Source organism: Phoxinus phoxinus (genome assembly GCF_949152265.1).
Source record: "Phoxinus phoxinus genome assembly, chromosome: 2".
Lineage (NCBI taxonomy): Eukaryota > Metazoa > Chordata > Actinopteri > Cypriniformes > Leuciscidae > Phoxinus > Phoxinus phoxinus.
This window is the reverse complement of record NC_136877.1, coordinates 50,637,073-50,663,619: the sequence shown is the minus strand read 5'-3', so window position 1 is coordinate 50,663,619 and position 26,547 is coordinate 50,637,073. Positions and strand designations below refer to the sequence as shown.

The window sequence follows — 26,547 nt, the reverse complement described above, 5'->3', positions numbered from 1 at the left end:
CAGGATGTGAAGAGACTTTCAACCAGCATAAAAAAAAAATATATATATATATATAATAATGGGACTGCATGCTCATAAAGGGAAGTAAAAACAAATCCCCATGCATTATTTAGACAAAAAAGTACAGCAACAACAACAAATCAAGTAAAACTGTTTTCTCTTTTTTTTTTACAAATTTGTGTTTATTTCTGTGCCTTTTCACTGCACCTCATAAATAATACTTTAAAATAGTTTATTATTATTAGCTATTATAATTCTAATTAACTTGCAACGGCTTCCAGTACACTCACAACTGCTACCACTGCGACAGTGATGCCCAGAAAAGCAGCGTTCAGGATCCCTGTGGTCACTCCCGCAAGCCGGTTGAGAAGTTTTTTGTGTACAATCTTTTTTGCTAATTCTCGCTTCTCTTCTGGCAACAAATTGACCTCGTCTACGTTCTTCATCTCCTCTTGAATCTCTTCCTCCACTATCTGAAGCAGCTCATTGGTGTAGCAGCCGTTATTACTGTCCTTCAGCTTCCGTTCGACGGTCTCCAGCAGATTTTTCACCTGAACTCTGTTGCTCCTGTATCCCGTTTTCCGTTTTTTCCAGTATGTATTGTCGATGACGTGACAGCGGCCTCCACATTTATCAACAAGCTCCTGTAGCTTTGGACTAATCTTCACAAATTCCTCGATGGTTTGACCTTCCAGCTGTTCGCCGTGAGTGAATAAAACCACTGAATGATTGAAGGTATCTTTACATAACTCCATGATTTTATCCACAATCTCCATTTCTTGTCCCGTGTATCTCCCGACCTTCAGGACGATGGTGAACATGTCTGGACCCGGAGAGCTTTCGATCACGGATCTAATGATCTCAGATTGGATGGTCTCCTCATCCAAGGCTGTGTCAAAGAGTCCAGGAGTGTCAATAACGGTGATCTTTCTGCCATCGACCTTCCGATCTCCACTGATGCATTCAGTTGTCACAGAATCAGGTGAAGCTTTACTCTTGAAGACTTGCTGATTGAGAATCGTATTCCCGGCGCTGCTCTTGCCATCTCCGGTTTTCCCAAGAAGCACAATCCTTTTCTCAGGCTGAGACTCAGAAGCTGTTTGAGAAATATGTAGTTGTTAGTAAAGGAATTTACTATTCCAGTAAAATAAATAAAAATAATTATGAAGCCTACAGATCTAAATTATTTCTTGAACATATAACCACAGTTAAAAACCAAGAAAGAAATATAACCAACAAGAAAAAAAATCAGTCTTTTGATTATGCTCATGATTATGAGATAAAAGTTGAAATTATTACACACCAAGTCATTTTGATGAAATCAAATGTCATGAGTGTAACCGGCGGAGTAGTCGCTGTCTGGTTGAAGTTTGTCTCTCTGCAGCTACGGTAGCCCCCTGACGTCACCCAGCTAGCCGTGCGTGGCTAAACAACTCATTTGCGTCTAGGCCAGTTTCTATAAAACAGTCTGCACTGTTGGGCTTAGAGAGATCCTCTGGTGTCCAGATACATTGTCAGTCTTGTTACTGCTTGGGTATGTGGTTCTCCTGTGCTACGAAGGTATGGTAAATGTTTATTTTGTGTTTGTGTTGCCCTGACGTAATGTATGGCTGTTTTATTGTCAACTCTTAATAAATGTATTGAATGAATATGCTGTGTGTAACAACTGTTATGTAGGGTTGTGAAGACTGGCGCAAAGGGCTGTTTCCCACTGTGTCAGTTCGTATGTCAACATAGATGGTCTGCGCACTCATCAAAACCCAACAAAATGACAAACGTGCCATGGTCATCATCAATTTTGATGGACGAACAAGAAGAAGAAGAAGTGTGTGTGTGTGTGTGTGTGTGTGTGTGTGTGTGTGTGTGTGTGTATACTGTATATATATGTGTGTGTGAATGCTTGTGATCGTGGGCACCAGGTTCCAGAGCACGGGGCGGTGAAAGTTACGCGTATCCCGGACAGGTAACCTGCCTTGCCAGTGAATCAGTATTTTCCAGTTAAATTATTAATCGTATTGTCCCTTGTAACAGCCAATACCAGGGGCCTCATTTATAAAGCTTGCGTACGCACAAAACGGGGCTGAAAACATGCGTACGCCAGTTCCTGCGCAAAAGGTGGGATTTATAAAGAAAAACTTGACGTGAAAATATGCGCACCTCCACGCAAACTCTGACCCATGCGTACGCACATTTTGAAGACAAAGCAGTTTGGCGACACTGATGGTGAGTTGAGGAACTGACTGCGGATAAAGGGAATTAACCCTTTGCAAAATGGCAAAATTAAGTTTGACATATTTCAATATTTACAATATTTACAAGTTGCTCATAGGTCCCGGTTACAACAAAAAATACAAACTAGGAACTACAAACTTGTTGAGACAAACTTTAAGTTGGCTTGAGAAAGCCGGACCAGAGAGTTTGAAGAAGTTTAAAGTAGTTTGATGTTTAAAGTAGGTTAATCTAGGGCTTCAGGGAGTTTATATTTGAGTTTTTGGCTTGTACACTAATGGCCCACCGTAGTCTTGGCTCAATTTGAGCACTCTGCAATGTAAGTCTATGGGATTTTTATGATTTTTAATATTAATTTTTAAGAAAACTGAAAGTCAAATCAGTTTGAAAAGATATAGCACACCAAGTCAGAACAGTCTGAAGGTCTGACCCGAGTTTGGAGTTTGTAGAATTAAAGCTCTAGGAGGAGTTAGAATTGTACATTTTTAATAAGAAGAAGAATAATAAAAAGTTTAAATAAATTTCAGTAAGTTGGCTTTTCCAAGCCAACTTAATAAGTTTACATAGGATTTGAGTAAGTTGGCTTTCTCAAGCCAACTTAATAACATTAAATCACCATTATGGGTGCTAAAGATACATACATCCATGTTTAGTTTAAAGACATAAAAGGAACTATATGCTGAAAGTACGTAAATTTAATTTCTTTCACTTCCATTCTTAAATGGATGTAGGCCTATCACTCATTATGTTTTAAAAAACACAAATTTCCTTGTTCCTTTAATATATGCATGGCTAATGAGGTAATTTGCATTGTCTATATATGGTTGAATGTGGGCGGAGAAAGGGCGGTAAATGATTTTTTTTTGCTTGCGCAAATTATCATTTAGGCTGTGATTTATAAAGTGAAAATTGCGTGCAGGTGTGCGTACGCACGGTTTTATAAATCTGATATTTTTGTTGCGTACGCCATTTTTGGCTTTTGTGCGTACGTACACTTTTAGTAAGGTTCCCACGCACAGTTTTTTAAATGAGGCCCCAGGTCTGGTCTCTCGCTGTACGGTGCCTCTAGTAGGACGATATGGCTCCTTTAATTTATACCATTGTATAATAAAGTTTTGTTATTGTTTTTCTACTGAAAGCACGTCTCTGTCCAGTTCATCTTGGGCGTACTTTTACGAACCTGCTTGCCTTAGATTAGGTATTTAGCAGTTAAGGTGTAAAGTTTTGGTGTGAGAGGCACCAGGTGGTGTTGTCAAGAACCTACATCTGTTCAAAGCACCAAAAGGTCACATAAGTATGCGATAAAAATCAAAATGATCTCATGCTAACTCAAGAATATTGCATTCACAATTGTAAGACAAAAAGTTTAAGTTATGATTACAAAATGATGACACACGCATTACAAAAGTAGACAATTTCATAAAAGTTTAAATCAGCCATAAAAAGTCATAATTGCTAGTCTCAGAAGCGATTTGAAAAATATGCTGTTGTTATTAAAATTAATTATTGTTTTAATAAAATCTACAGACTTATATTGTCTTTAAAGCACATAAAACCAACATTTAACCCCATTGATTTTCATTGTAGGGAAAATGTTGGACATTTGTCAGAATATAGTCTCTTATGTTCAACAGCAAAAATAAAGTCCTACAGTTTGTAATGATTTGATGAATGGCATATTTTTAAAAGGTTTTCTTACCTCCCATGTTCTTTTCCTGTCTTCAACTGAGGCGCTTCAATGTATAAAATTATGTTGTATTAATTGTTTGCATCTATAATCTTATCCCGTTATGGCTCCTGGTGCTCTATAGGATCAAATAACAAAAGCTACTATAAACACAAATGCCATTTGACTCAAAGAGCTTGAAGAGTTCCGCTGCTTAAAACACATTTGATTGAGTAATTTGACTCTACAGATGAGCTACAGGAATTACCAGAATAACTAGTTATTTGAATGTTTTCTGGAACCTCCTACTTCTAAACACCTTCACTTACACAGCAAATTCCTTCACAATCAAAGCCATGAAACTATACTGTGAGATAAACACATGGCAAACATAATGGCAGCTCAGTTATTAGCAGGGAAATAATACAAAATACTGAAGTATAAGTGATTCACATTACCCTTTCACAGACACCAAAGGGCAATTCCAGCGTTACGGATGTGACATTTGAACTCATAATGACAGCTGAAATGTCTCAGTAAAATGTTGTAGTTTTGAGATAATAACATTTACGCCTGGTTTGTGAAAATGTAAAAAAAAAAAAATGGTTTGGGTCATGAAACCCAAACTGATTATTTCTTCACAAGACTTTTGAAAATCGTATCAGGTAGCCTAAAATATTTGCTCCAAAACTATTTGCTCCTGAATACTCATTCAGATCAGACAATATATTGATTTGAAATTTGTAAGACATGTCTTGTGTAAGAAAGCTTTATGCGAGTAGGCGTTAACCATCCATGAATATTGAGTGTTTCACACCTGAGAGAGACAAAGAGCCTCCCATAATGGCCCTATTAGGAGCTCTCAGGCACTATCATTACATTACCTTGCACAAAGAATGAGGAGATTTAAAAAAGAATGGCTTTTTGATTGTTTGGATTTATTTACAACACAACATAATCCAAAGATATACAACAAATGGTAAAAAAAAAACATTATTTAACACACTGAACTAAAGACAGAGACTTAACCAGTCACGCACGTTTGTGCCATTCCTGAAACATAATATTGACATAGTGCATACCTGTCATTTCCAAGGTTGTTTGATTTTTCACTTTACCATGTTCTGCTCATGTTGAAGTCAACAGGACTGGTACCTAAAAAAAACAACAACCTGTGAACATGCTGATATCAAGAGGTTTGAGATTGACAGTTCAACTAGACTTGACAAGAAAGCCGAGGTATATTTGTACAGACTGCCGAAAGCTACAGAACAGAGAAGCAAATGGATCGCTTTACTTCATAGAAACAACAGGACTCCAGGCAGCGAACGCTGGATTTGCAGTTATCATTTGTGTCAATATGCTGAATTTAGGGGTAAAATCATACCCTATATATTGTATTGTTAGATATTGTATTGACAACTCATCAATTAAATATTTACCATCGTATATTCTGAATAATTGTAAATTGAATTAAATAACTGAAATAATCGTTGAAACCAGGCTCATATAAATGTCAGAAAACAGGATTCCTGGCTGAATGTCTATATCCATGGATCTTTGATAAGTTGTTAGGAACACTCGTATCCAGTCCAACCTTTAATTTAAACTGATAATCCTTTGTTTTACTCGCGTTTTCTCAGTTTCCCTGTTAACTCCAGTCACGCTGCAGCTCTTTTGCCACTCAGTCCGGCTTAGGGGGGCGTGTTCCGGCAGGAAAGTGATGTCAATGCATAACCCTTTATATCTCAGCTTGTATTACATTAATGCATTTGGCAGACGTTTTTATCCAAAGTGACTTACATTGCATTTCAAGGTACACATTTTACATTCTTATCAGTTCTCACTTTCCCTGGGAAAATACCTTTTTCTTCCGTTTTTGCCATGTGAATGACAGTCGGTGGAGGATAGTCAGTCGGTCTTCAACTGATATAGATCCAAAAATGCACTGGACACGTTGAAGAAGAAAAAAAAACACAAAAAAATATTAATTAATTTTCCACTGACAAAATTTTAATTTACTCACAGAATAAGAAATAGTTTACCCACAGCATAATAAATAAAGGAATAGGTCAGCTTGTATTACCTATTTCTGTAGTTGTAGCCATGTGAATGACGGTCGGTGGATGGTCTCATCACTTATAAGATCCAAATTGCTCGGGACACATTTGTCTAAGCAAAATTGTGAGAAAACACACATAAATGAATTAATCTTCCACTGAAAAAACTGTAGTTTACTCACAGCATTATAATTTAGTTTTTGCTGGGTGAATGACGGTCGGTGGTTGATAGTCTCCTCACCGATATATATATATATATATATATATATATATATATATCCAAAATTGCCCAAGGAACACGTTTGTCTATGCCAAAATGTGAGAAAACACAAAATATTATTTCGTTTTCTACTGTAATTTTTTTTTAGAAAACACAGAAATGAATTCATCTTCCAATGAAAAAACTGTACTTTACTCACAGCATTATAAATGAAGAAATAGGTCAGCTTGTATTACCTTTTTTATTTAGTTTTTGCTGGGTGAATGACGGTCGGTGGATGATAGTCTCCTCACGGATATATCCAAAATTGCGCGGGACACATTTGTCTGTGCTAAAATGAGAAAAACAGAAAAATATTAATTTTCCACTGATGAATCTGTGGTTTAATAAATAAAAGAGTATGTCAGGTTGTATTACCTATTTCTTTAGTTTTTGCCGTGTGAATGACAGTTAGTGGTATCAGCTGACTAGTCAGTCGTCCTCACTGATAAATATCCAAAATTGCGCGGGACACGCTTGTCTATGCCAAAATGTGAGAAAACGCACACAAATATAAATAACTTTTCTACTGACAAAACTGTCATGTACTCACAGCACAACTACTGCCGCTGATTAAAAAAATCTCGGGGTAAATGCAATGTCGCGTTGGCTTGCCGTTTCTATGACGTGACACAAATGACGTTACTAAGTAACTAAAGTTAGTACTAGCTAAAGTAAGTTACTTACTACTGGACTGTGCTACATTTGTAAAATATCAAATTGACCCGTACGTTTATGGGACGTGTCTTTGTCGACAGAACCAGCTGCAGTCGGTAAAGAATAATTGTGTTCCATAACAACTGCGCGAAACAAGCTAACGTTTGTTGCTTGATAGAGGCTACAACTACAACTTCCGCATTTGTCCAGGACTCCGCGCAGTACGAGCGGAAACCGAGGCGAACGCGGATATGACGCACTGACTGGCGACTCCAGCTCACCCCCGCTCACACGCCCCGCTTCCTCAGTTAAAATCACAATTTTCTCACGATTTAAAAATAGTTGGAAACATTTGGGATATTGTAAGTAATCACCTTAACAAAATATATAACACTGGCCTTGTAATTTTGGGATATTTTAATGCAAAAATCTTACATATTGTACCTTTAAATGTCCCAATTTAACAAAGGCCTAGTCCTGGCTTAATCTAAACCCTGTTTGTGAAACCGGGACACTGAGTTACACGGAGTGTGAATATCTTCAGCTTTAATGTCCCTTGCGATGGACATCAGGTCTTGAAAAATATCAGCAGGAACCTCATAACTTGTGTGTCAGGTTGTGATAGGTTGTGAAAGCTGAATTATTTTACTCGACCAGCCTCCCACTGAAAGCTTACATTCCGGGGAAGAGAAAACACAACTGCATAAGGATAAGAGAAAATGCCTCTTCTGGAATCTACTTGCTGCACAAACTGCCACAGACTTTTACAAAGGATTGCAGTTCTTGAAACAAAGTTATTTGCGGGACTACCAAACCAGACGGAACACACAACAGAGCTCCGTCATGGACGCCCTCAGCATACCGGTGAGTGCCATGAATCTACTGCTCCTCAACAGGCCATACTGAGTGTAGAGAAACAAGCCGATCGACTTACAAATCGATGGCACACACAGGGAGCGAGACCCAAAGGCACTCGAGACATCAGATTGTCACGAGTATCACATATTGCCGCAGTAGCATCCTCTACCCCAGATATGGCTCTGACAAGGATTGCAAACACTGGTCTCCTACCACCGCCTATACATCTTGAGAACAGATTTGAAGTATTAATGAATGTAAATGAGAAATCCCCAAACGTGATGAATGTGATCGAACACAGACTGGATAAGCCAGTAGCTAACACTGATGCTAACTGGCGCTCAAGGTCGAGCAGACAGCGGCACACAGCTCAGAGCCTAGCCGGGCACACGACTCTGATAGTGGGCGACTCCATTATCCGAAACACTAGTAGCAGGGATACAACTACGTGCTGCCTTCCACAAGCAACAACTTCTGATGTAAACAGGGAACTTGAGAACATTCTGATGAAACATAAGACTGCAAATCGACTCATCATTCATGTGGGGAGAAATGATATTCATAAAGAGCAGTCAGAACTCCTCAAGAAGGATTTCAATGAACTTTTTGAAACACTTAAAAGACTGAAAGTACAAACATTCATCAGTGGACCACTCCCAGCAAGAGGAACAAACAGGTTTTCACGGTTGCTTGGGCTTAATACATGGCTCCAAAAAACCTGCAATATAAAAGGAGTGAACTTCATTGACAACTTCAATCTTTTCTGGAGTCAGAGGCAACTGTTCCAACAGGACGGCCTCCACCCAAACAAACTTGGTTCAAGAGTGCTAAAGGACAATATCTACTTCTCCCTCAATCATCCTTCTGCAGTGTGTGCCAATCCACTCAACCTGAATGGCACACACACACCTGGACACAGTATGGATGACCACAGGACTTCACTCCAGCACCTGAATGGACATGCGGTTGACACGTCACACAAGGACAATGATAACACCACTCAGCCACAACAACTTCTGCTCACGGACACAATCTCAGCTGAGCCCTGCCCACAGACAGACTGTGACATACTAGAACTGCTCCAAGATTCAGCACCCAAGGACGACTTCCTGGAAAACAGCCAGGGAAACCAGGACAGCATATTACAGCCTCCGATAACACCAGAGACCCTCTCACCAGACACGCTATCTCTATCTCCAGCATCTCCACTTCTGTGCTTCTCAGAGAGAATGGAAAAACTGGTCTATGCTGGAACCAAACTATCCCACTCTTTTGCAAGCCCCCAGATATCAACCAAAAAACGGCAGGCCCCAAAACCACCAAAGCCTGCGGGCCCCGCTCGCCCTCCCCCTCCTCCTGCAAGAGTTCTTCGGGCTCTGCCACAACGACAGGGCTCACACCCTCCTCCTCCGGCTCGAGGTGAACTAAAAACAACTGATACCAGCTCTCATTGATATGTGCCGGGTCCCCGCTATGATAACAGTAACTTTCTCAAATGTTTACAGAACAAGCGGGAACCCTGTGTGCCTGTATCTTTCTCTATTGCTGTTCGATTACATGATAGAAAGTCTAAGGCCTTCAAAAGCCGTACAGCAAAACCATCTAATCTGGTGCCTATTACACGCCAAACTAAGACTGCTGTGCGGACAAAAAGTAAGACTGTTAAGTTAGCACTCTTAAACATCTGCTCACTTAAAAATAAATCACTTCTAGTCAATGACTTAATAACCACATACAACCTGGATTTTATGTTTCTAAATGAAACTTGGCTAGAAGACAACTGCAGTGCAACTGTCCTCAATGAAACATCCCCTCCTAACTTTACTTTTATGAGTGTCTGCAGAGCGGGTAGGAGAGGTGGGGGAGTAGCTGCTCTTTTTAAAGATGTCTATCCATGTAAGCAAATATCATTTGGTAATTACCCGTCTTTCGAATATCTGGGTATTGTGTTAAAAGGTGCTCCACGCATTTTAATTATCAATGTTTACAGGCCTCCAAAATACTCTTCAGCTTTTACTGAGGACTTTACAGAACTGTTATCAACCATTTCCTCAGAGTTTGACTGTTTTGCTATTGCTGGAGATTTCAACATCCACATAGACAATGCAGAAAACAATATGGCAAAAGAAATCAAAACTGTTTTAAAAACTTTTGATCTGACTCAGCATGTACATGGACCGACACACAATCGTGGACACACTCTAGATTTACTTATCAGTAAGGGTCTAAACATTTCATCGATTGTTATTAAGGATGTAGCACTGTCTGATCATTTCTGTATTTTCTTTGATATATTGATCTCTCCTGCCATTGAAGCTAGATCTGTGTCTGTCAAAAAGAGATGCTTAAATGAGAACACTAGTGTACTATTTATGAAGGCTATATCTTTAACACCAAGCATATCTGCTGACTCTGTTGACTTTCTCCTTGATTCTTTTAACTCAAAAGTTAAAAGTGTAATTGATGATATTGCTCCTGTGAAGGTCAGGAAGAGTGGTAGACAAAAGGCACCATGGAGAAACTCAACAGCAGTGCAAAATATGAAAAGACAATGCAGAAAAGCAGAGCGCATGTGGCGGAAGACAAAACTTGTAGTCCATTATAACATCTACAAAGACACCATCCATGCTTTCAATATGGAGCTAGGCAAAGCTAGACAGACTTTCTTCTCAAATATTATAAACAGCAACTTAAACAACACACGCACTCTTTTTGCTACTGTAGAGAGACTGACAAACCCCCCGAGCCAGATTCCCAGTGAAATGCTCTCAGACAGCAAGTGCAGTGAGTTCGCTTCTTTCTTCTCTGAGAAAATCAATAATATCAGAAAGGTGATCAGCACATCCTTGAGTTGCACTGGGGTCAGACAGATCAGACCACAACCCTGAGAAAGTAGTTACTATGTCTGATTTCAAAGAAATTGATGGCAAAATTTTGGAAGAAACCGTACAGCACCTTAAAACATCAACCTGCGCCCTTGACGCTCTTCCCACATCTTTCTTCAAAAGTGTGTTAAACAGCTTAGAAGCAGATCTCCTAGAAGTGGTAAATGCCTCACTTCTCTCTGGAAGTTTTCCAAACTCCTTGAAAACTGCAGTTGTCAAACCCCTCCTAAAAAAGAGTAATCTTGATAAGACTATATTAAGCAATTACAGACCGATCTCAAATCTTCCTTTCATAGGCAAGATAATTGAAAAAGTTGTTTTCAATCAGCTGAACAAATTCTTAAGCTCGAATGGATACTTTGACAATTTTCAATCTGGTTTCCGATCACATCACAGCACAGAGACAGCGCTCATAAAGATAATTAACGATATTCGCTTAAACACTGATTCAGGCAAATTATCAGTGTTGGTACTACTCGACCTCAGTGCTGCATTTGACACTGTTGATCACAACATACTTCTTCACAGGCTGGAAAACTGGGTGGGGCTTTCTGGGATAGTCCTAAAATGGTTCAGGTCATACTTAGAAGCGAGAGGTTATTATGTGAGTATAGGAGACCATAAGTCTGAGTGGACATCCATGACATGCGGAGTTCCTCAAGGCTCAATTCTTGCGCCACTCCTATTCAACCTGTACATGCTTCCAATGAGCCAAATAATGAGAAAGAACCAAATCTCTTACCACAGCTATGCAGACGACACACAGATCTACTTAGCCCTATCGCCTAACGATTACAGCCCCATTGACTCCCTGTTCCAATGCATTGATGAAGTCAACAGTTGGATGTGCCAAAACTTTCTTCAGTTAAACAAAGACAAAACTGAAGTCATTGTGTTTGGAAACAAAGATGAAGTTCTCAAGGTGAACGCATACCTTCACTCCAGAGGTCAAACAACTAAAAATCAAGTCAGGAATCTTGGTGTGTCTCTAGAGTCAGACCTTAGCTTCAGTAGTCATGTCAAATCAATAACTAAATCAGCATACTATCATCTAAAAAATATTGCAAGAATTAGATGCTTTGTTTCCAGTCAAGACTTAGAGAAAATTGTGCATGCTTTCATCACCAGCAGGGTGGATTATTGTAATGGACTCCTCACTGGCCTTCACAAAAAGACCATAAGACAGTTGCAGCTCGTACAGAACGCTGCCGCCAGGATCCTGAGCAGAACCAGAAAATATGAACATATCACACCAGTCCTCAGGTCTTTACACTGGCTCCCAGTCACATTTAGGATTGATTTTAAAGTATTATTACTGGTATATAAATCATTTAATGGCCTAGGACCTCAATACATTGCAGATATGCTCACTGAATATAAACCCAACAGATCACTCAGATCATTAGGATCACATCAACTAGAAATACCAAGGGTTCACTCAAAGCAAGGAGAGTCCGCTTTTAGCTATTATGCCAGCCGTAGCTGGAACCAGCTTCCAGAAGAGATCAGGTGTGCTCCTACAGTAGCCACATTCAAATCCAGACTCAAAACACATCTGTTTAGCTTAGCATTTACTGAATGAGCACTGTGCTACTGTGCGTCCGACTGTTTGCACTGTATTTTATTTTTATTTTTTACTCTAAACTGTTTTAATTATTCTTATTTCTTTTGATTATTTTAATTTCTTCTATGTAAAGCACTTTGAATTACCATTGTGTATGAAATGTGCTATATAAATAAACTTGCCTTGCCTTGCCTTGCCTTGATATTTGTGCAAGCATTTCAAAGCTAAAATACAGAGCTACAAACTCTAATGTTAATCCTTTATGACAAATAATGTCTATTAAAATTATTCATATGATTGTATGCCTTCAATGTTGTGATCATAAACTGTCAATCAGTTTTTCATTAGATTTAGTCAAAAACAACAACAGTGGATGTGAAATAAGTGAATACACAGCAACACACACACACTTATGCCCAGCAATTCACACTAACACGCACATTGCAACCAACAAAATAATCAAATAAGGTTTATTTTTTAGACTTTATATCATCTTACCTTTTTTCTAAATTGTTATTGCATTGATGTGTGTGTGTGTGTGTGTGTGTGTGTGTGTGTGTGTGTGTGTGTGTGTGTGTGTGTGTGTGTGTGTGTGTGTGTGTGTGTGTATGTGTGTGTGTGTGTGTGTGGAATGTGTGCAAAGGATTATGGGTGATTGGAGGACACAGAGGATAGACTTGATGCATCCTTCAAAAGCGACCGAATGAAAGATGTGAAACGAAGTCTGCCTTCACAGGATCCTTTACATTGAGGCGTCCTGATCTTGATGACGTGGCAGCTGAGATATGAAGCCTTACGATTGAGAAGAACGCTTCATCTAAACACAGCAAGTGTTTAGTTATGCTGGCTTCTTATTCACTGAATTAAAAACTCTACGATAGTTCATTCATGTTGCATGAGCGCCATCTGCAGGTCAGGATTCATTCAACACATCAGTATGGTACTAAAAGAACAGCAGCACATTTGTGTTAAAGTAACCATTCTCACCAGAACATATTATTTAACCATCCAAATGATTTCTAAACAGATTTATTAAGTTGAAAAAGTTACCAAGTGCACCTTTAAGTAATCAGATTACTTTTTCAAGTAATTAGTAAAGTAATGCATTATTTTATTTTTTTTCAATTTACAACAAAATATCAACGTTATTTTTTCAAATAAGTAACGCTAGTTACTTTTTCACATTTATTGACTGACAGCTCTCCTGTCCCCATGTTGAGAGAAATAAATGTAATATTTACTACTTCACTGTTACTTATTCCTACAGTGATTCCAGCTAACACTTTTTAGTTAACTTTACTCAATGTCTTAGCTTAATTGTAAAAAAAAAAAAATGAACAGTTGCATTTGCATTAACATTATTAAAGATCAATAAAAACTGTTACAAATGTATTGTTCCTTCTTTTTAATTTTTAATTTTATTTTTATTTATCTTACCAGGAATAATCCCATTTGTATATGAATCTTTTACCAGGGAGTCTTGGATCCACATATAGACAATTTAGTGTCTGTATTTCATATGTCTATTGATTGTGAGATAAACCAGATCAGACGGAAGACCTTCTGGCTCAGCTGGGACTCGAACCAAGTCAAGCCAAGTCACATTTATTTATATAGCACATTTTACAATACAGATTGTTTCAAAGCAGCTTAACAGAGAAACATGAAAATAATGCAACACATTTTGTTTCCAGAAGAAAATAAAGTAAATTCAATTCAATTAAAAAAGTTATTAATTTAGTTAATTTACATATATCGCCGCTCTAGAGAAAACCGTGATGCTGTGAGGCGACAGTGTTTCCCACTGAGCCACTGCACTGCTAATCACAGACACAAGATGTATAGTATAAAAAAAAAAATGTGCTTGTACAAATCATTTGTTGTATGTTTGGATAGATGCTGAGATGCTCAACATGCACAAAATCCTCAGTGAACACTACTCCGTGTTTGAGTCCAATCTACAGAGTGTTTAAAGAAACACTGAAGCGATGTTGAAGTTAATGTGATCATTAAGTATTTAATTTAGTGACGATTGAGTATTAGTGAAATCCTCTGCAAATAAAAGACATTAATCTCAGCTGAGAATGATTAAACTCCAAAACACAGCATTACCAGCTTCACTCATTACTATCCAATTTGACATTATTTCTGTCATTTATCTACAGAGGGGAAAGGGAGATGTCTTGTGTGTGTATACGTTGTATTGTAATAACAGGGTGAACACTATGAGGCGCTATTGCTTTACCATCTTTATTAGAGGCAGTTCAACCACATGTCCTGTCATCAATACATTACAAAACTCATGAACTTGGCATTACCAGCACCATGCTCTTATCAATTCACAGATTCATTCACTGCAACTACAAATTAATATTGTATCTTCTGTATAATGAGCAGGTTAGTAAAAAGTGCTTCCTCAAGTCACAATTGGTGCAAATAGAAGTGCAGTTATGTATTGAGAGCACAAAAGAGTAATATAGTAAAAGCTTTGGATTGACAAAAAAAAATACACTTAATGATGTTATGCAATATAATTCACTGAATCAACAACAGCTATATTTATCAACAACATGGGTCTCAGTGGTATATTTATTTAAATAACTCACTCTTTGAAACTCCTCTTTAAATGTCCATAAAACTGGTTTCAGAGATGTATTTATTGCTTACGTGTTTTTTCACACAATGGCAGTAAATGGTTCTCAATTTATTGACTCTCACTAATTCTTCTTTTTCATCTGTTAAATCTTCCTTTCTAAAAACTAAAAAAAAATAAGCTTATATTCCTTCAGAAGATCATCCTGGTTTTCTCAAAATCTAATCAACTCCTAATGAACACAATGATTATTATTTTAGTTATCACTAAGTGAGTAATTTAACCATTTATTACTTAAAATAATTTCTTTAATTTTTAAATTATTGTTAGCTTTTTATTAAACTCACAAATTCTCACAGTTCCTTAACGAACACCAGTCTGTAATATTTAATGTACTTCATGTTGTTGATAACAAAGACGACCCCTTCGACGACGAGACCCTGAAGTCTTTGTTCTGTGTCGGGGCTGATTATCATCACCCCGTAGACCGCCCAGACACCTCTGGATTTCACTGGTGGGACGCTATAATCCGGTGTCTGGAGAGTGTTACCCCCGGTCCAGAACACAGCCGGACCCAGAGCCCGTTTCACCACCTGCAACCGCGGAGGAATCGTGTGAACGCCCCGGAGATGGAGAGCTGTCACCCGCCGGGTCAGCCAGAGCCTGAGGACAAGTGGACAGCGCTGACCCTCGTCCCGGAAGAGGAGCCCCCAGTGAGTCTGACCAGGGGTGTGATCCCGCAACATCTGTGGCCGAGTGTGTACTGGTGGAGATAGAGACTGAGGACTGGCTGATGGACTTCAGTACGGAGGTATAGTCGCCCATCCTATTTTTCATGTTCCTCATCATTCAGCACTATGGACTGTAATTTGGTTATTTCTTTTGAACCTTCATTGCTGTTTCCATAAAGCACAAATTACTTTTTTTGACTCTGATTTGTCTTTTTGTTCAGACAAACTCCTGTGATGCCACGCTGTGACGTCGTGCCTCCATCAGCGCCTGAGCAGGTGGATCTTGTGGCTGGCCTCTGATCCCTCGTCTCGGCCCGTCAATCTGTCGGCTCCACCAGACACCATCGGCCTTTCGACTCCACCGGGTTCCCTCGTCCCACCGACTCCCCTTGGTCAGTCGTCACTCCACCTTTGCCACAGACATGCAGATCTTCCGCTACGCTACGTTCCTCCTTCCCTTCGGCTCTGGCTCGGTCCTCCATCCCACCGGCATCGCCTCAGTCGTCGGGCAGTCTGGCTCCACCTCAGACGATCGTCGGCTCAGCGCCAGAAATGTCACTCAGCTCCGCCTCCGTCAGTCATCCCCCAGTTGACATCAGCCTCTACTTCAGCTTGGTCGTCTGTCGTTTTTTTAATATTTTTTTTATTCTGTCACCTGGTGGAGTTGTGGTTCCTTGCCACTGTCGTCTATGGTTTCCTTAGTTGGGGACATTTAATATTCAACAATATTATTGATCTGCCTGCATTGACACCATTGTATGATAACAGAACTGAGCTGGATTAAGACATCACTGTTTTCTCCACACTAAGATCTAGCTTTCTCTTTCTTTTTATGTGGGCCTATTGGGACAGAACCTTCACAATCATTCTTCAGGGAAGAGTTATTTTTTGATAATGGATAAACACAACCTATAATCACAATCAGAACGTCGTAAAACAATAAAAACAATTGGTGCAAGGGTGAAAAGAGCTGCCAACCTCCATCTGACCTGCTGAAACCATCACAACTTTAAACCTCTTCCACAACCATTACCACAACTACAAACAAATGAACGTATTACATCTATTTAGTATTTTTTATGATTGTTAATAGTATTTCTCCTTTTCACTTTTAATCTAGCTTGTGTACACTTTCTAAAAACTGATGCACTGAAAAGAGCAAAGTGATATACTCTTCTTGTGTCTTAAACAAGCCTGTGTAAAAATATAAAATACATGACAGCCATGAGTTCACGACTTCATGGAAATGTCTGGAAGGTTTTCAACACACGGCGTCTGTAGTGTCTGCAACTGTTCTCAAATCGGTTTCTGTTCTTTTGATTATCGATTCTTCTCATTTGGTCAAACGCTGTTTGACAAACGGGTTAAGGTGCGATCACATTTACCAATGTAAATTGTTACAAGTTTCACGCGAGGGGAAAAAAATCCCCCCATGCTCATGTTCAAGTTGATCATACAAATTCGCCACGCTGACCAACAGAAAACTGCTTGGTTTGAAAGTGACTTCTATGTGAGCTGTGCTTCATACATCATACAAAATGGACCATTTTTACCATAAAAAGTCACCTAAATTTGGCAAATGTCTCGAATTCAGTCTGATTCGATTCGTGACTCGTGAAAATGGTGCCTTACGAATTAGTGGAATGAATAGGAAAGTAGCCAGAGATTAATGAATGTGCACCAAATATAAATGCATTTTATGCGATTATATGCCATGTGGACGACCAGACAGTTCTCCGGATGCTTAAATTAAGGTTTTCCGCATACCTTAAACACTGTAAAAAAATGTGTTTAACTTAAAAAAAATGAAGTAACCAGGTAGCCTTAAAAATTTAAGTTCATTGAAGTTGAAAAATTTAGTTAATACAATGAAGGAGATTCAGATCAGAAACTCTAAATATTATGTGATCTGAACCACATAAATGATCTAAGTTGATTTGACAAATTAAAAAAATGTGATTACAAATCATGACAATATTTTTTTTTTTTACAGTGTATGCAATGTTTTAAACTTCACATTGTAGGCAAACAGCCTAATTACATTTATTACAAAAGTTATCTAACAGTCATTATGACCATAAAGCAGGACTGTTGAACTCCAGTCAGGTTTACGATATGATATCTTGGAAGAGGATTCGTTAACCATGCACATTGCATGGATTGCGTCACTTTAACACAGAGTTCAGTAATTTGGGTATTAGGAGTGACTCCTGTTCCCTTTCGTAGGGAACTCGCACTGCGTCGTTGAAAACGACTCTTTGGGGACGCTCCCTAAGCGTACGCCTCTGAAGTTGAATGAAACTAATCCAATCCTGATTGGTGTTGCGTCGTGACGTAACATGTGACGGCATAACCGGATGCATAAAAGTGTCGCCGGCGCACACACACATTAGCTTTCGCTCTTCAGCAAGCGCTCTCTGTTTTTGTCTGTCTTATTTGGTGTTGTCTGTCTGATCCAGTCACTGTATTATGGCGAGTGAGCAATTCATTAGATGTGTGCACCCCTGCCCAAAATATATTACGAGTGGGGACACGCATCAGTTGTGTGTGAATTGTTTTGGAGTGTAACACGCACGGGCAGCTCTCGAGGGGGCTGTCTGTGATCTCTGTGAAACACTCCCTATCAGTACTGCGCTCGCGTTCCCCGTGGTTCAGGTCCCGCGTCCGTTGAGGCGGCGCGGTGACTCAGATCGCGGGGTTCGCAAAGGGATCTTGCAGACGAGGATGAGACTGCTGCGGCACTTTCTCATTCTTCATCTGAAGGTTCTAAGGCTCTCGTTCATGGTGCAGAAGCCCGCGCTGCGGCTTCTTCTGCCCGTGACGAGACCTCGATGTTTGAACTATCTGCTTCCGCCCCGCGGTTCGGGTCCCGCGTCCGTTGAGGCGGCGCGTCGACTCAGATCGCGGGGTTCACGGGGATCTTGCAAATGAGAATGAGACTGCTGCGGCACATTCTCATTCCCTATTTGAAGGTTCTGTGGCTCCCTTTCATGGTGCAGAAGCCCGCGCTGCGGCTTCTTCTGCCCGTGATGAGAACATGATGTTTGAACTATACACTTCTGAGGGAGTGGATGTGTTCAGCATTAAGGCGGGTGAGCGTGAGTTAAATTCACACAGCTCGCGCGCGGCGAATCAGATCGCGGGGTTCGCGATAGGATCTTGCAGATGAGAGTGAGACTGCTGCGGCACTTTCTCATTCCCTATTTAAAGGTTCTAGGGCTCCCGTTCATGGTGCAGAAGCCCGCGCTGCGGCTTCTTCTGCCCGTGATGAGAACCTGATGTTTGAACTATCTGCTTCTGAGGGAGTGGGTGTGTTCAGCATCGAGGCGGATGAACGTGAATTAGACTCGCCAGCTCACGTTCTCCGTTGTTCAGGTCCGCGACTCAGATCGTGGGGTTCGTAAATAAAATAAATAATAAAATATGAATTTTGCTGATGAGAGTGAGACTGCTGCGGCACTTTCTCATTCGAATGGTTCTAAGCCCGCGATGCGGCTTCTTCTGCCCATGACAAGCACCCGATGCTAAAATAAAAAATCTTCAACATCGAGGCTTAATAGCGTGTTGTGATGCGTGCTGTGGCCAGATGAAAATTAACTGGCCACATGTTAGACAGGAAGCGCTTAATAAATAACTTAGAAAGGAAATAAGTGAACACTTCCTGCAGCAACAATCACAACATCAGCGCCGGAGCTTACCATTTTTATTTATTTATTTATTTTTCCTGACTTGTATAATTATCTAAGTCATGGGATAAACCCCACTCCTTCCTCTAGAGCCCCTCCCTCTGGAGTTTGGCAACAGAGAAATTTATCTCGCTCTTTTGATCAGAAGGATGACCTGAGGGCCGTCCTTCAGGCAAGAGGGCTTCAGGAAAGAGGTTCTACCTGAAATAAAAATTAGACCCTTTCCCTCCCCCCCGTTGTAGAGCAACTGAGGTTGTTCTCACAGCGGAGCCCTCAGGAAAACTATGTGGTTGCCCGCCGTCCAAGACGCTTCGGGCCACATCAGTTTCCACCGAACGCATACTGTTGTGTTCGCTCCAAAAAGCTTGAAAAAGGGCATTGACTATGGTTACAAAATCGGTCTCGACTAATCCCTGCCGGTCATCTGCTTCAGGGGGTCGAGAACAATGCTCAAAGAATACCCGAAACCAGCCTAAAGGGGCTGGTTCCCGTAATAGATTTTGTTGAAGCGTGTCAAACGCTTACCCAACATATCTGCATGGGTCCTGCGTATAAGCAGGATTGGGTGATGGAACAAAAAGTATACTCTTTACTGGTCAGAGAGGCCATATGATGGGTTCCTCCTCCAGACAGGGAGTCCGGATTTCTCAGCCGGTACTTTATAGTTCCAAAGAAGGATGGAGGGTTCCTGCCGATTTTAGATCTGAGTCACTTAAATCGTTCTCTGAGGAGCTTCAGGTTCAAGATGCTCATCGTGAATCAAATCAGGTCCGAGGACTGGTTTATCACGATAGGTCTAAAAGACGCATACTTCCGTGCTCCATCCTTCCAATATACAGGAGGTTCCTGAGGTTCGCTTTCGGGGGCGAAGCGTACCAAATTCGGGTTCTTCCGTTTGGCCTAGCACTCTCCCCTCACAAAAGCTCCAAGTGTATGGATGCAGCTCTGGTCCTACTGAGGCTTCAGGACATCCTCACACTTAATTGAATCGACGACTGGCCCATTCTGGCTCAGTCTCGAGCAATGGCAGTTCGGCATCGAGATGTCGTCCTTGGCCGTATTCCGAGCTTGGGGGTGAGACTCAACACGAAGAAAAGCGTGTTGGTACCAGCTCAGAAAACTAAGTTTCTGGGCGTGGTATGGAACTCAGATACAATGTGGGCACATATGTCTTCCGCGTGTATCGAGTCCATCTGGGCCATGGCATCCGGGATAAAGCTAGGCCAGGCCATCACTGTAAAGCAATTTCTAAGACTGCTGGGCCTCATGGCAGCTGTGTCCAACATAATACCTTTTGGACCTTCTACACATGAGGCTCCTTCAGTGGTGGCTGATAGCCAAGGGGATTTCCCCAGGGGGGAATCCGTTCCGAACAATCAGGGTTACGCGCCGATGCCTTCGTTTCCCTAATTAATATGGAAGAAACCTTGGTTCCTGTCCCAAGGGCCAGTGTTAGCAGCGTCATGTCGCCGGAAAACCGTTTCGACAGGCGCCTCCTTCACTGGCGTGGGCGCGGTCATGGATGGCCGCTTTGCCAGGGGTCTGTGGCAGAACCATCAACATGTTTGGCATATATTTTGCCTAGAGATGTTGGCTGTGTTCAGGGCTCCGAGGAGCTTCCTCCCAGACATCAATTTATCTGAACCGACAAGGGGGACTCAGATCGCGCCCTCTATCCAGACTGGCGCATCAGATTAATCTATGGTCCCAGGGGAAATTATTATCTATTAGAGCAATATATGTCCCGAAGGTTCAGAATCAGGGAGCAGACATCCTGTCGAGGCAGGGGCTGAGGCCCGGGGAATGGAGACTTCACCCAGAGGTGGTGAAGTTGATATGGCAGAGGTTGGACCAATGGAAGTGGATCTGTTTGCGTCTCGAGAGACGTCCCACTGTCCACTTTGGTTCTCCCTCACTCATCCAGCCCCACTGGGGTTGGATGCCATGGTACAGGCTTGGCTGAGGCTTCGCCTGTATGCTTTTCCCCCGATCGCTCTGCTCCCGGGAGTCCTGGAGAGGGTCCGTCAGGAGGGCATCAGTCTTCTTCTGATAGCCCCGTTGTGGCCGGCCCAAGTATGGTTTTCAGACATATTTTCACTTCTGATAGCTCCGCCGTGGCAGATTCCTCTGAGGAGGGATCTGTTGTCTCAGGCGGAGGGCACAATATTCCACCCTCGCCCGGAGCTGTGGAAATTGTGGGTCTGGCCCCTGAGGGGGTCCAGTACCTAGATGCCGGTCTATCAGCTGGGATGGTCAAAACCATACTTAGCTCTAGGGCTCCGTCTACTATGAGATTATATGGCCTCAAGTGGTAGGTTTTTCCACTTGGAGTAGAGAACATAAGTTAGATCCAGTTAACTGCCCAGTGGCTTCAGTTCTGGAGTTTCTTCAAGATCGTTTCTCTGCGGATCTCTCCCCGTCCACACTTAAGGTGTACGTGGCTGCCAGTTCGGCGGTCCATGCACCACTGAGTGATGGGCCTTTGGGGAGGCACCAACGGGTCATACTATTTCTCCATGGTACATGGAGGTCAGGTCCTTCCTGGGACCTGGTGGTGGTTCTCGAAGGGCTATCCCTGGCTCCCTTCGAATCCCTCCAGTCGGCTTCGCCTAGGACCTCACGTTCAAGATAGCCTTTCTCTTAGCTGTTTCTTAAAATTATTAAGAGAGTGGGAGATCTCCAAGCCCTGGCACTAACGCCAGCTTGCTTGGGGTTTTGCCCCCGGCAGAGTTAAGGCCATCCTGCACCCGAGACCCGGCTATGTGCCTTAAGTGCATTCTAACATGGCTAGGTCCATGGTCCTGCGAGCATTTCATCCTCCACCTCATGTGTCGGCAGAAGAAGAGAGGTTCCTTTGCTCTGCCAGTCAGGGTTCCGAGTATTTACCTTGAGGGGTCCTCTTCTTCGAGGAGGTCGGACCTACTGTTAGTGTGTTTTGGGTCACCTAATAAGGGGCTCCCGGCATCCAAACAAACCATAAGTAGGCCTACAAGGTGCGCAATTTGCCTTCACCTTTGGCCGTAAGGGCTCATTTTAACAGAGGCATGGCGTCCTCTAGGGCCCTCCGTTTGGGAGTGCCCCTCCAGGAGATCTGTGAGGCAGCCGGTTGGGCTACCCTGCACACTTTCATCAGGTTTTATTGTCTTCACCTCCATAGTGCGTCTGGCGCACGAGTGCTCTCGTCCTAGCTTAAGTGCCTGAGATCAACTTCACTCTAGGACAGGCTTTTTCAGTGCGTGGCCTAGTGGGTATTCGTTCCCCAAAGAGTCGTTTTCAACGACGCAGTGCGAGTTCCCTACGAAAGGGAACGTCTCGGGTTACGACTGTAACCCTTGTTCCCTGAGGAGGGAACGAGACACTGCGTCGTCTTGCCACGCCCCTTAACGCCTGGGAGCGGCTTGCTTCATCGCGAGGCTAATGTGTGTGTGCGCCGGCGACACTTTTATGCATCCGGTTATGCCGTCACATGTTACGTCACGACGCAACACCAATCAGGATTGGATTAGTTTCATTCAACTTCAGAGGCGTACGCTTAGGGAGCGTCCCCAAAGAGTCGTTTTCAACGACGCAGTGTCTCGTTCCCTCCTCAGGGAACAAGGGTTACAGTCGTAACCCGAGACGTTTTCTGTACACAAACGGATATTTTGGGGGATTCACTCCTTCTTCACCTCTATACTTTTTGTAGTGTATATATGGCCAATCCAAAGCAAAGGACAGTTAAATAGACGTGAACATATAACTCATGTAACACATCCCTGAAATGCAATGTTATGCTTTAAATAACTTAAACTATAAATGTACAGAGTATCATTTTCAAGGCATTTTTATTCTCAGTTATCATGTGCGTTTAAGATCGCTAGAAAGTCAGCTCATATCTGCATGCTTAAATGTACACCAGGAAACCATTCATATTCAGAAGTGCATTACAAAAATGTATTTAGAATTTCTTTTTTAACAAATAATAATACAGCTCATGTAGAAACTGTATGAAAACTTTCTTTGGCCACAAAAAATATTAACAAGCTTAGAATAAAGAATCAAACATTTCATGATTTCAAATAGATGTTTAAATGAATCAGAATAGTTTTTCACATCTGTTAATGTGGCTCTGAAGATTTGGTTTTAATCAGGTCACCGAATATGCATGAGTACAAATTATTTTTTATTTTCTTCTGTTTGTGTTTTACTAAAAGCATTAGCAAAAAATGTTTGCATGTTCTCAACCACAACGGTTGCATTCTCGTAGTTCAGCTTTGCAGCTTTGGTCATTGCGTCATACACAGAATCAGCTTCTTCTGCAGCTTTCCATCCAGTGACTCCTCCTGCAAGAGCTGCAGCTCCGACAACACCTGCAGCGGCATATATACCTGCTCCTCCTGACACTAAAGCTCCTGCCACTGCTCCTCCGGCTTCAACTGTTGCTCCTCCTGCCTTTTTCCCTGTTTCCGCTTTCACTTCTCCTGTTGTCTCAGCTTCTCCTCCGGGAAGTGTTGCTTCATCTGCCGCAGTTTCTTCTGTCGCTGCTCCTCCTCCTGCAGCCTCGACAACAGCCGATGCCACATTTAGCAATGCTCTTAAGGGGAAGGTCGTTTGCAGGAAAGTCAGAATGAAAGTCAATGCAACACCTGCGCCAAGAAATGCCCCAATCAGCGCCCCTGCCGTTGCTCCCGCAAACTGCTCCAGCATTTTATTCTGAACCTTTTTCTTTGCTTTTTCTCGTTTTTCTTCTGGAGGCAAAGTTTCCTCATTTGCAATCTCCTCTTGAATTTCTTCCTCCACCTTTTGAAGCAGCTCATTGGTGTAGCAGCCGTTCTTATTCCTTATCTTGTCGATGGTCTCCAGCAGATTTTTCACCTGAACTTTGTTGCTCTTGTTCCCTTGTTTACGTCTTTTCCAGTGTTTGTTGTCGATGACGTGACAGCGTCCTCCACATTTATCAACCAGCTCCTGTAGTTGTGGATTATCCTTCAGAAATTCTTCAATGGTCTGGCCTTCTAGTTGCTCACCATGAGTGAATAATATCACTGTATGTTCAAAGACGACCTCTTCCAGTGTGTTCAGACGTTGCTGAAGCGCCTCCAATTCTTGTGTTGTGTACTTTTCAACCTTTAGAACAATCACAAAGGCGTCGACGCCTGGAGCGCATTCAATCAGAAAATCAACAATCTCAGGTTTCATCTTCTCATCATTACGATCTGTGTCAAAGAATGCAGGGGTTTCAAAGACTGTGATCTTTCTTCCATATCTCCTCATCTTTTTTCTTGCACATTGTGCTTTTACAGAGTTATCTGAAGCTCTAGGGGTGAATACTTTTTCTCCAAGAATTGTGTTCCCAGCACAGCTTTTGCCATCTCCTGTTCTTCCCAAAAGCACAATTCTTCTCTCTGGCATAGACACACAAGCTGTGGGGAACAAACAACAAACAAACTAAATGTATGTAATATGAGTGTATTTGAACAGTTAATGAAAGAAAAATGTTGTTAATGTGACGCTCTGGGAAGTGAAAAAAGAAAAAGTAAAAAGTCCAAACAGCTGATAAAAACACCATCCTAATCCACAAGTTGTCACCATGAATCCAGTCCATCAATTCAGATCTTATGAAGTGAAAAGCTATGAAACAAATCCATCATTAATGTGTTTTAACAAACTTGTCATGTTGGATGGCATTTTTTTATATTTTGGATGAACTCATTTTTTAAAGCTTATTCATGCAACCATCGATGCCAATAAATAACCCTTATTTTGTGTATAATTGTATAATAATGTGTATAATAGAGTGTATAATAATGATATGACTTACATCCCATTATCCTTGTCTGTTGATGACGCCAGTGTCTGTAAGTGAAATATGAAGGTTATTCTTGACTTTGAGCCCTTCATTTCTATAAACATTCAACGCTATCTCACGACCAATTCGTACGAATTTGTACGAGTGATTAAAAGGTGGCTAATTCGTACGAATTTGTACGACCTCACTCGTACGAATTTGTACGATTTGTCTAAACCCACGTGACGGTTGGGTTTAGGGGCGGGGTCAGGGGTAGGTCATTCGTATGAATTCATACGATTTTGGCAAATCCTAAAATATGTACGTTTTAGCAAAAAACGTACAAATTCGTACGAGTGAGGTCGTATGAATTGGTACGAATTAGCCACCTCGTAAAATTCGTACGAATTGCCGTGAGATCGGGTTGAAACATTCATGGATATAATTTATTTATTTCACCAAACACCATTTTGTTGTAATGTCTGAATGCATTCTATGTTTTCCCATTGTACTCTTACCAATTTAATCTGTGAATCTGAACAATATTCACTGTACATCAGTACACACATACAGACAAAATAAAGCAGACCTACATTTGGCAACTACTCAGATGTCATAAAATGTCATAAATCTTTTTACAGATCAACTTTGCTCTTTGCAGCGGTATCGGTGGGTTAGATGTAATTAAATCTGTGGGGGGGTTTTTTCCCCCGTAAAAATTATTTACCATATTATAAGTAGCACTGTCAAGGGGCTCGGAAATCCACTGCCAACACATCAAATCAAACTTCAATCAAACAATTTGAGATTTTCCAGATTATATAAATAAATGTCTGGATACTATAATCTGCCCTGGTGAAGCTTAACACTATCTGTTAATGGTGTAAAATGTAAAGTACTTACATTACTGCTTTACCGTCTTTTCTTTGTGGAGTGGTTGCTGGATGGCTGAAAATAGCTTTCACTTTCTTCTTATATATTGGAAAGGAACATTCATTATCAAGTAAATGTTTTTCTAATCAATAAACACACCCACAAAAACACAGTCATGAACGTGTAACATGGTTCATAAAACATCATAAAATGTATTTCCTATTTTTATTCTGCTGCTGTGTTGTTGCTGTTGTTGTTGTTGTTTTATGAACTCCCCCCAAAACTTTTCTATTAAGTAGGCCTACATTGTTTTTCTACATGGTCAAATATGTAGTATATGATATACTGTATATCTAACATCACTATTTTTTTGTCCTTTATTGATTTCTTTCTTTCTATCTATCTATCTATCTATCTATCTATCTATCTATCTATCTATCTATCTATCTATCTATCTATCTATCTATCTATCTATCTATCTATCTATCTATCTATCTAGTGTTTTGAGTTTTGTGAGCAAACTTTGTCATCTTCCCCCACAGAAATAATTTAAATCTATTTATATTTTATTTTTGTGTCTCTGTGCAGATATTACTGTTCAAATCCTTTTAAGAGTTTGAGAAAACTGTGCATATATATTTTTTAAATTATATATTGAGTTGTACGTTTGAGTGATGTCATTTCCACCTGGCCAATCGCGTCCCGCTCTCGCTAGAACA

At 41.1% G+C, this 26,547-nt stretch overlaps 3 protein-coding genes across 3 annotated transcripts in view; 2 read left to right on the top strand and 1 right to left on the bottom strand.

The window, feature by feature from the left end:
• The window catches only part of LOC306992573 (uncharacterized protein), an 868,003-nt gene that overhangs the window by 517,684 nt on the left and 323,772 nt on the right, over positions 1-26,547 (top strand). The gene's annotated exons all lie outside the window — the stretch shown is intronic.
• Positions 1-26,547, top strand: part of LOC306992642 (SLAM family member 5) — a 239,746-nt gene that overhangs the window by 4,781 nt on the left and 208,418 nt on the right. The gene's annotated exons all lie outside the window — the stretch shown is intronic.
• Positions 169-24,579, bottom strand: LOC306988070 (GTPase IMAP family member 8-like; the record flags this gene model as incomplete). Its single annotated transcript, XM_079592776.1, has 3 exons — positions 169-1,096; positions 15,322-15,517; positions 23,413-24,579. The coding sequence occupies 3 exons, from the start codon at positions 24,577-24,579 to the stop codon at positions 261-263; spliced, it is 2,199 nt and encodes a 732-aa protein (XP_079448902.1). The 3' UTR covers positions 169-260.